The 10,356-nt window shown below is 43.2% G+C and overlaps 3 protein-coding genes across 3 annotated transcripts in view; 2 read left to right on the top strand and 1 right to left on the bottom strand.

Moving 5' to 3' along the window:
* Positions 1-629: 629 nt before the first annotated feature.
* Positions 630-1,477, bottom strand: h2ax1 (H2A.X variant histone family member 1). The gene has a single exon (XM_032533036.1). The coding sequence runs from the start codon at positions 1,395-1,397 to the stop codon at positions 1,011-1,013; it is 387 nt and encodes a 128-aa protein (XP_032388927.1). The 5' UTR covers positions 1,398-1,477; the 3' UTR covers positions 630-1,010.
* Positions 1,478-1,623: 146 nt separating this feature from the next.
* Positions 1,624-2,259, top strand: hist2h2l (histone 2, H2, like). The gene has a single exon (XM_032533038.1). It carries the CDS (start codon positions 1,710-1,712, stop codon positions 2,088-2,090), a length of 381 nt encoding a protein of 126 aa, XP_032388929.1. The 5' UTR covers positions 1,624-1,709; the 3' UTR covers positions 2,091-2,259.
* A 3,262-nt stretch (positions 2,260-5,521) lies between these two features.
* LOC116700820 (zona pellucida-like domain-containing protein 1) overlaps positions 5,522-10,356 on the top strand; it is an 11,385-nt gene continuing 6,550 nt past the window's right edge. Inside the window, exons 1-3 of the mRNA XM_032534295.1 lie at positions 5,522-5,594; positions 6,258-6,484; positions 6,561-6,745. Coding sequence (XP_032390186.1) covers positions 5,522-5,594; positions 6,258-6,484; positions 6,561-6,745 — 485 coding nt within the window. The remainder of the gene's footprint in view (positions 5,595-6,257; positions 6,485-6,560; positions 6,746-10,356) is intronic.

Genomic DNA, 10,356 nt, shown 5'->3' with positions numbered 1-10,356 from the left:
GATTTTTGATAAATATTCTCCAGAAATGATTTAATGACTTAGTGAGTAAAAGTAAATAATTGAACAGCTAGAACAGTCTGGTAAGTTCAGAAAATGACATCACTTCACTGGAATGCAGCCTGTGAAACCAGGTGACAACACTTACCATATTAGGATATATCCACAATCTAACAATATCTAACTGCGATTTCGATACAACATCGATATATTGCCCAGCCCCTAGTATGAAAAAACGTGCCCTCAACTACTGAATTAATATCCAACAATTAGATATTGTCAGAAGTATATTCCACAGGACTAATATTAACTGTAGCGATGAAGAAAAAGATCACAGGAGTGAGAGCAACCATCATAAAATCACAGCGGCATCTTGAGTAAGACATGGTTTCCTCGAAGCGCTGTCATGCGTAATTTCGCTAGGAAATATGGCACTGTGATGGAGTGACCTTTCAAATGTTGAGGACTGAACCTTAGGTGTAAAATGAAATGCAAGAGCGCTTAATGTTATCTCAATATTACACTGTACCTCTACAAAAGCTGCAGCCCTTTCCTGTGCCACTGTGCTGTCTCTCACAAAGCCCCACCGAAGAGTCCCCGGATGAAAACAACATGCTACATAAACACTGAATGTATTCTTCCTGGGCCAAAAGGCTACAGGACATTTATTGGAACAACATGATAAACAATACAACGACTCTTTACGTTTAGTAGCAGCTTGCGAAACAAAAACAAAACACCCCCTCCTCCCTTCAGAACTGGTCCATATTAAGAACTAAAAATCCCTCCGAGGCCTTCATCATCCTTCAGATACGCCTCCATGTCCCCGAGCCGACAACACACAGCGGCGACTGAGCAGAATAGTCCCAACAAAAGCGAATATGTGTTTTTTTTGTTTTTTTAATTGTAGAAACGCCAACATCAAAAGGTTGTTGATCCCAAGAAAAGAAAAAAAAAAGAACACGGATATGAAAAGAAGTGGCTGGCTCCGCAGTGAGCATGCGGGGAGTCTGTTACTTGCTCTTGGCAGGTTTCTCCGTTTTCTTGGGAAGGAGGACGGCCTGGATGTTGGGCAGCACTCCTCCCTGAGCGATGGTCACACCTCCCAGCAGCTTGTTGAGCTCCTCGTCGTTGCGCACGGCCAGCTGGAGGTGCCGGGGGATGATCCTGGTCTTCTTGTTGTCTCTGGCCGCGTTGCCTGCCAGCTCCAGGATCTCAGCGGTCAGATATTCCAGCACTGCCGCCAGATACACCGGAGCCCCAGCGCCGACGCGCTCCGCATAGTTGCCCTTGCGCAATAGCCTATGGACTCGGCCCACCGGGAACTGGAGTCCGGCTCGCGAGGAGCGGGACTTGGCCTTTGCTCGGGCTTTGCCTCCGGTTTTCCCTCTACCAGACATGATCGTTAAAATGTAACTATTTATCTGGGTTGCACGCTGCGCGAGGATGGACGAGCTTGTACCTTTACGTAATGTCTTTGTGAGTAAAGGCATATAAACCGCAAAGGCTTCTCCGATTGGCCGAGTGAAACTGAAACGCATGAGCCAATAGCGCAGCGCGCCCTCCGGTAATGACGGTCCTCTGTTAAGGGATCGTCCAATCGCAGAGGAGCAATGGCCCACACTCATTTGCACAGCCATTTTATAAATAAGGGACTGGAGTCGGGGCGGTAACTCGCGTTTCACTGGTGTTTATAAGCTGCGGAAGAGAAAATGCCTGATCCTGCAAAATCCGCTCCTGCGCCAAAGAAGGGCTCCAAGAAGGCCGTGACCAAAACTCAGAAGAAAGGAGGCAAAAAGCGTCGCAAGACCAGGAAGGAAAGCTATGCCATTTACGTGTACAAGGTGCTGAAGCAGGTGCACCCAGACACGGGGATCTCATCCAAGGCCATGGGCATCATGAACTCTTTCGTCAACGACATCTTTGAGCGCATCGCCGGGGAAGCGTCGCGCCTGGCGCACTACAACAAGAGATCCACCATCACCTCCAGGGAGATCCAGACCGCCGTGAGGCTGCTGTTACCCGGGGAGCTGGCCAAACATGCCGTGTCTGAGGGCACCAAGGCCGTGACCAAGTACACCAGCTCCAAATAGACTGTGCCGAGTCGCCACACAGGGGATAACCGCCACTAAATCCCCGCCGAGACTATCTTAAATCCTCATCCCTGAATGAATACGAACTGTACCCTGCCATTTATTTGAACAGTTTTCTGATATGTAATGTTTTTATCAAATGTTAATAAATGTGTTCGTCTGCTCCTGAGCTGTGGAAGTATCCTTTGCACCTTTTTATACGGATTTGCATACATGCACCATAGGAAGATGCCAATTTGTAATGTGATTAAATGACATTGGCATTTTTCTTTTTTCATTGGTAATATAAGTAGAGAAAAAACCTGAGTTTTTATTTAAATGCTCCGATAATTTAAGCATGGTCAAAACTGACAAAACACAAGTGTCTGCATTCCTTTTTTTAAGATGACAAATGTCAAACTGAATATAAATATAGGATCTTAACAGTGCAGCTTTGTTTGTAAATGTTAAAACCAAGAAAACATCAAAAACTTTGACCCCCCCCAAACCACTGTGGTGTTGTCAACTTTCTACAAACCAACACAAATAATGTAATGTAATTTCTGTGTGGACAAGGCTTTAAAATAGCAAAGCAGTAGATCTCATGTTGGGAAATAAAAGGACAAATCTTTATTTAAGTGTCTTTCATTTGATTTAGATTTTAGTAAATTAAGTTCAGTTAATGAGATTTCCAAATTAAATTTGCAGAAAATACAGTAACAGCCAAGTAAATAAATGATAAGTTTTTCATTACACTCAAAATGTGTTACCATATTATATTGTTCTTACATGGCCCCTAAAGAAGCAGAAATTGATTTAATTTCTAGTGTCTTTTGCATTCAGTGGATCATATCGGTATGATTAAGGACAGGACATGAATTTGTGGCTAATATGTAACAATAGCAGAACGGGATCTTTGTGATATCATGCAGATGGTGTTACTGTAGAGCAAACAGCTTTAATGAGGAATTAACTGGATCTTTAGGTTGTTGTGCCCTAAGGTAAGGGGATGGAAACAGATACCAAAGAGAGAGGATGTTGGGGACCGTAACTTATTCCATTAGTACAGCTCATGTAGAACACATTGATGCAAGTTCAAAGTCTGTGTCAAAGAAGTGGGCATGTTACTGTTTCCTAGTTATGGACCAGATGGAAATAATTTAACCTTTCCAAAATGGATCAAATGTTGCAAAGCTCATTGATTTTTTTACTTCACAGTAAAAAAAAAACCATGCATTGAGACAGCTGCTCCAGATCTGAGTGAGCCAAACATGATTCATAAGAGAGATGAACCACTTAGCTGCCAGAATTGAGAAAAAGTCAATCTTAAACCTGTGTACATGTGTGGACAGAAATGACACCTACTTAATCCTAAACTGTGTGTAAGCTCATGTCCGCTCCATTGTTGAGATCTCAGTGTTCCTGGAGGGGGTCTAAAGGGGATTTGTGGTTTAGGTGACAGTTTAAGTTTTTGTTTGGCAGGGTGTGCCTTTCTCCCCAAGTCTGAGATTAGTTTCTAAGACTATAAATTACTCTTAACAAAGAATAGTAGCCCCCGGGAGAAGTGACAGACAACATGTGACAAATAACAGAAGAATTCATTACATGGCCTCTTGTAGGTGATGGCTGAAACAATTCAGCAGATATTAATATTTTGGTCATGTAACGTCTTCAGCATTGCCGTGTAGGTTCCTGCAGATATTTAAGGTGCTTTGTAATTTCCCGTGGATGTTGTGCTGACTGTATATACCTGGCAGGTTTACTTTAAAATATCTCTTGTCTAAACCCAACTAGGAATGTATTTCCTATAGATTTTCCCATCTATAGAAGGTACATTATGACACAGTTGAGCTAGTTGCAGAGATGCAAGTTAAATTACTGGCTACTCAACATAATATCCCACCAGATCCGAGAACCTCTATATAGGTCCACCTATTGTTCCAGGTCTGTCAGATGATCCGCTTGATGGTTCCAAACAGCTTGTGTTGCTCTCCAACCGTCCCCTTTCGTCATCAGTGGGATCCTGTGGACTCTCTTTAGCTGGAAATGAGGCCAGTATAAATGCCCGATAGTCATGAAGGCAAGAGCAGACACAGGAAAGAAAAACTGAGGGAAAGAGGTGGAGCATCCACACACAGTAAGAAATAACTTTTCGAAATCTCACAGCATGCAATATTAATTTTATTGGCTACACGGTAAATGGATAGTATATTGTTTTGACTGTCAGTTCTAGCTTTAATTGGGCTTTTATGTATTACACAGCTTTTCTACGAAGGCCTGTACTGCTGCGTATCCTTGTAACTAAAGTTAAGTTTTGCTCCAGTGACATCAGGTTGTCTTCCAGTATGGGTTAATGTCACTCTGAGAGCAATGAACGGATAAGCCCCAGTTTACAGTCCATGTTCCATCTAATGATACTAAAAACTGATTCCAAGAAAATCATCAACACATAAAGAACGGGTCTGTTTTTGCAATTAGAAACTCCAACATTTTAACTCTGTCGTTTCACTTGGAGGACTCATTTAAATATAATTGCAGCCGCTGTGATTAACATATTTATGCACATCACATTTGTTTCATCATTTGGCTGCTGCGTTCCTCAGTGTTCTGTTTGAAGACTTGAAATGTATGAAATTGTCTACAATTTAACAATTTAAATCTTCGAAGCCCATTTTAAGTGTTCCTTGACATTGGTTTGAACTTTACTTATATCTGCAACAAAAAGTTTCCACATGTCTGCAGTGGTAGAACGTAACCAAGTAGATTCATTCAAGTAGCCTATACTTACATTTTTAGGTACGTAAAAGGTCCATTTCATTCAACTTCATACTTTTACTCCAACATTTCAGACTGACATATTGCACTTTTTTCTTGTTACTGGCTACTTTTTAGATTAAAGCAATAAAATTAGCTTAAGCTCAAGCAGCTGCAATATAGATATGTCATATAATTTATCAGTTAAAGGGGACGTATCAGTGCATTTTGATACCATATCAGTACAAGTATATCTCTGTATTCTCTGATTTTGAATGCAGGACATTTACTTGTATTGAAGTAATTTTACATTGTTGTATTGGTACTTTTACCCTGTGAAGTGAATGATTTGAGTATTTCTTCCACCACTGCATTTCTGGGACTCTTTACAAGAGGAGAACATGCCTTCTGAATTCTGTTTTTTTGTCTCAGCATTTTGAGGACAATGTGGCTTGTCCTTCTAACGTGTCAACTTGCCACAATCATCCAAGCTCAAAATGCCTGCATCAAACACTCTACATTCAGAAGTCCAGGTCAGCAAAACTAGCCATGCTCACTCTTTCAACCTTTTCATCCACTTTTCATCCACCTGCTGATCTGACTTCCCCTGCTTCCCCACTCCTTTCACACCTCTCTTTCTCCTGCAATTTAATACGCGGGGCAACTGGCTATCTGAGGAGTGTGTCTTTATCTCTAAGATGAGGTGTGTTACAGCTTTGGGGAGTTTGAAAAAGGAGCGGCTGGATTTAAATATCACTTGTCAGAAAAAAGGTAAAAGAAGCTGAATGCAGATACTTTTTTGTGCAGGTGCATTTTGGAAGAAAAATAAAACTGTTGCATATGGAATGCTCTTAACTGCATGCTTCTATAAGCTTGGTGCTTTATTGCTGGTTTGCATTAGAGGAGACAACCTTAAAAATGTATTTTGACAAGATTGATATCGTGACACATTTAGTTGAAAATATATCAAATCGGCCAATTATGGAACTTATATTAGCATGTTGAAAAATAGTACAATGTCATTAAAGGGCTCCTCCAGTGTACAGTATTAAGCTAGGGGACTTCTAAGCAGTAGGCTGAGATATCCCGACTTTTTGTTTCTATTATAGGTCAAGCGCCAAAAGACATTAATTATATATGTCCAATAATGCAACTTGATAGAGTCTTTGATTTCCCTTAAGATTACAGATTCACATTCAATATTATTTCACAGTAACTAGATATCATGCAACTGTTTTCACAGGCAAGTGAAATGTTTTGTTTGCTTATTTGTTTGTTTGAGTAGCTCTTGACAAATAAACTCTCAACATTGTGTTAAATAGGTGGAGTACCCCTTTAAGAAGTCAGTTTTGGAGTAGTCTCCCCCTCAGCCACAGGCTAATTCATGTTAAAAATCCTCATTGTTAATTCTGGTCTCATCCTTGCTCTGTTCAGCTATCTCAGACATCAAGGTTAACTGTGGCTCTCAGACGGTGGAGCTCAAGATCCTCCTGTGTCCCGTGTACTTCAATGGGTACAACGAATCACTGCTGGCCCTCAACTCAGAGCACTCCAAAGACCAGTGTAAAGGGACACCTGACTGGACAGCGGACCCGCCTGTTGTCAAATTCAACTTCTCCATCACAGAGGAGGCGATCACTTTCTGCTCCAGCAAGCTGACTGTAGGTTGTCTAAAAAATACACCCAGCAGATGCCACTCACACAACAGACTGTTAACAAACTATTTTCCCTTTAAAGCTCACTGAGGAGGTGGGAACCGGAATGTTTGCGGACTTCTCCAACGTCCAGTACATCGGCATCGCAGGCATGATCTGCTTTGAGGACCCCAACAAAATAGGTATCACCTATCAACAAGAGGTGAAGTACAGGTTCTCCTGCCTCTACCCACTGCAGTACCTGGTCAACAACGTTCAGATGAGCGTGTAAGTGGCATTTGCAGTTTAAAATTCAATTCAATTTTATGCATAGTATCAAATCATAACAAGAGTTAAGACAAGACACTTTACAGATGTCTACACCACACTTTATAATTTACCAACAATTCTAGTAATTCCCCCAAGAACAAGCATTTAGTGTGACAGTGACGAGTAAAAACTTTCTATTAGGAAGAAACCTTGGACAGAGCCAGGCTCTTGGTGCCGGTTGGGGGTGTGATGAATAGTGGCTATAAGAGTCATAATAAAAGATAATGGAACTATGACTAGATATAGTAGTTGTAGTAGTTCATGGCATAGCAGAGCGTAGCAGGGTGTGCAGCAGGACCATGGCAACAGCTGCAACCATGATTTTGGTGCCACCCTAATCCAAGGAAATATGCTGGGACATGGATACACAAAAATGAAAAGAGAGAGGAGCTCAGTGTGTCAAAGGAAGTTCCCTTGGCAGTCTAAAACTATAACAATTCAATTTTATTTATAGTATCAATTCATAACAAAAGTTATCTCGAGACACTTTACAGATTAGATTAGGTCTAGAACACACTCTATAATTTACAAGGATCCAACAGTTTTAGTAGTTGCCTAGTAGTTCCCTCCAGAACAAGCGAAACAGTGGCGAGGAAAAACTCCCTTTTGGGAAGAAACCTCGGACAGACCCAGGCTCTTGGTAGGCGGTGTCTGACGGCCGGTTGGGGTTGAAATGAAGAGTGGCAAACAGTCACAGTAAAAGATGATGGAACAGTGACTAAAATAGTAGTTTGCAGTAGTTCATGGCATGGCAGGTAACTCTACGGCATTACAAGGCACTGCAGAGCGCAGCAGGGCACCGCAGAGCGCAGCAGGATGTAACAGGGCATCACAGGATGTGTAGCAGGACCACGATGACAGCTGCAACCATGAGCCTGGAGCCTCTCTGATCCAAAGAAACATGCTGGGGGAAAAAAGAACATAAGAACGCCCGGGAATGACTCCCCAGAGCTAGGTTAGTAACCAGCATTTCTGGGACATCGATGCACACTAATGGAAAGATAAAGGAGAAAGGAGCTCAGCATGTCAAAAGAAGTCTCCCAGCAGTCTAAAACTATTACAGCATAACTAAGAGAGATAGGGTAAAGAGAGGAGCCTGGACAGGCTCTGGTTTATTATATTATTGATTATATGGTAAATTAATTTGATAACTATGAAGAGAAGCAGAGAAGAGAAGGGGTGCCATGTCTGTGGCTATACACCCTCCCCTGCCGGTCTAGGCGAAGGCTGAACCCAGACCGAAAGCTGATTCCACAGTAGAGGAGCCTGATAGCTGAAGGCTCTGGCACTCATTCTACTTTTAATTCAATTCAATTTTATTTATAGTATCAATTCATAACAAGAGTTATCTCAAGACACTTTACAGATAGACCACACTCCAGAATTTACAAGGACCCAACAGTTCTAGTAGTTTCCTCCAGAGCAAGCAACAGTGCGACAGTGGCGAGGAAAAACTTCCTTTTAGGCAGAAACCTCGGTCAGACCCAGGCTCTTGGTAGGCGGCGTCCGACGGGCCGGTTGGGGCCAGAATGAAGAGTGGCAATAACAAAAATAGAAAAAATTAGTAGTTTGTAGCAGTTCTTTGTAGTAGTTCATGGCATAGCAGGACGCTGTGCGGCATTATAAGGCACAGCAGGACGTAGCAGGACGTAGCAGGACGTAGCAGGACATAGCAGGACATAGCAGGATGTAGCAGGACGTAGCAGGGCACCGCAGTGTAGCAGTTGAACATGGCATCACAGAACGTGTAGCGGGACCATGGCGACAGCTGCTACCCTGATTTCGGAGCCTCTCTGATCCAAGGGAACATGCTGGGGAAAAAATAACCCCAGAGACTCTAGGAACCACAATTAACTCTGAATTCTGGGATCGCACTGCTTTTCTGAAGGCACTAAAAGCTCTTGAAGATAAGATGCTGCTTGACCACAACATAATTAAGAGAGAGAGGTTAAGGAGAGAAGTCGGGCTAGAACTCTCCCCAACCGGATCGGGCTGTACTCGCCTACCTCCGGCTACTTTGATTTTAGTATTGAAAGTGCACACAAAAGTAAATGTAAAATTTCAATTAATGTTGTAAGCAAAGGCAGGACAAAAAGTTTAAAGTAGTTTGATGGCCATCCATCCATCGGCTTCATTCGCTTATCCGGTATCGGGTCGCGGGGGCAGCAGCTCCAGTAGGGGACCCCAAACTTCCCTTTCCCGAGCACATCAACCAGCTCCGACTGGGGGATCCCGAGGCGTTCCCAGCCAGGTTGGAGATATATCTCTCCACCTAGTCCTGGGTCTTCCCGAGGCCTCCTCCCAGCTGGACGTGCCTGGAACACCTCCCTAGGAGGGCGCCCAGGAGGCATCCTTACCAGATGCCCGAACCACCTCAACTGGCTCCTTCGACGCGAAGAGCAGCGGCTCTACTCCGAGCTCCTCTCGGTGACTGAGCTTCTCACCCTATCTCTAAGGAGACGCCAGCCACCCTCCTGAGGAAACCCTTTTCGGCCGCTTTTACCCTGGATCTTGTTCTTTCGGTCATGACCATAGGTGAGGGTAGGAACGAAAATTGCCCGGTAGATCGAGAGCTTAGTTTGATGTAGCTTTGCTAATCAAAGAGGAATTATGGTTTTGGTGCGGTGTGTTATTTTCCGGTCCTGTATTAAATCCAATACTACAGATGCAGGAGTTTATTTGAAAGTTTGTGTTCTGCTCTTCACCCAACAGTTTTTTCCTATCAAAAGAATCCTGTTACATAGAAGTGTTTTACTTTTTAAATTTATTTTAAATGGGACTCAAACCGCTTGGTGAAAGTCCTGTGTTGGTGGGCGCTCTTATACTCTACTTCATCACTTTATTTTAAGCGCTGTTCCTCTCATAATAACTACAGCCACCAAAGGCCGCTGCCACTTCAAACAAAAAAAATTGTTTGATTTATAGCTGATGTTTTTCAGGAGAGGACAGTTTCTTTAGGATCCTAAGGATGTGAGGATAGAAGCTCCTCCTGAGCCTCTCAGTGATGGCCTGGTGTATCCCGTTCTTCCCGACCTCAATAGTGAGAATAGGCTGTTACCCGGGTGGTTTGTATCTTTAATGCTTCTCCTAGCATGTTCTTGTTCTTGGTGTAAATATCCTTTAGGCAGGCAGGCACAGCCTAATGTGTTTTCAGCCAAGCAAACCAATTTCTGCAGGGTCTTGCAGTCCGGTTCAATGCTGTTTTCCAGACCATGTGATGTTTCCCGCCAGGGCGCTCTAAGGAGTAGAAATTCCTCATTATTTGAGGGGAGCACATACCACACCTGTGTGAGAGGAAATAACTCTCCATGCCAGTAGGCAGCGGTAATCTATTTGCATGGATGTAAACCTGACATATAAACTGTTGCTTTTAGACATACATAAAAACAGCGTTTGGCCAAATCAGTAGCGGCAACACAGCGTACGATCCCTCTGCTTCACTCTCCGCTGAGACGACAGCAGACACAGGAGATGGCTAGCTAGTCTCCCTGCAATGGAGAGTTGTTAGCACCAGACACAGAAGTTAGGTGCTGGCCGGGTACAGGGGCGGATTTAGTCATTTTGAGGCC

Source organism: Etheostoma spectabile, chromosome 13 (genome assembly GCF_008692095.1).
Source record: "Etheostoma spectabile isolate EspeVRDwgs_2016 chromosome 13, UIUC_Espe_1.0, whole genome shotgun sequence".
In the NCBI taxonomy this organism is placed as follows: domain Eukaryota; kingdom Metazoa; phylum Chordata; class Actinopteri; order Perciformes; family Percidae; genus Etheostoma; species Etheostoma spectabile.
This window is presented reverse-complemented; position numbering and strand designations above follow the sequence as displayed.

What these genes read in the sequence shown, in the direction of transcription:
- h2ax1 (XM_032533036.1), bottom strand. Translation starts at nt 1,397, where the DNA reads ATGTCTGGTAGAGGGAAAACCGGAGGCAAAGCCCGAGCAAAGGCCAAG.
- hist2h2l (XM_032533038.1), top strand. Translation starts at nt 1,710, where the DNA reads ATGCCTGATCCTGCAAAATCCGCTCCTGCGCCAAAGAAGGGCTCCAAG.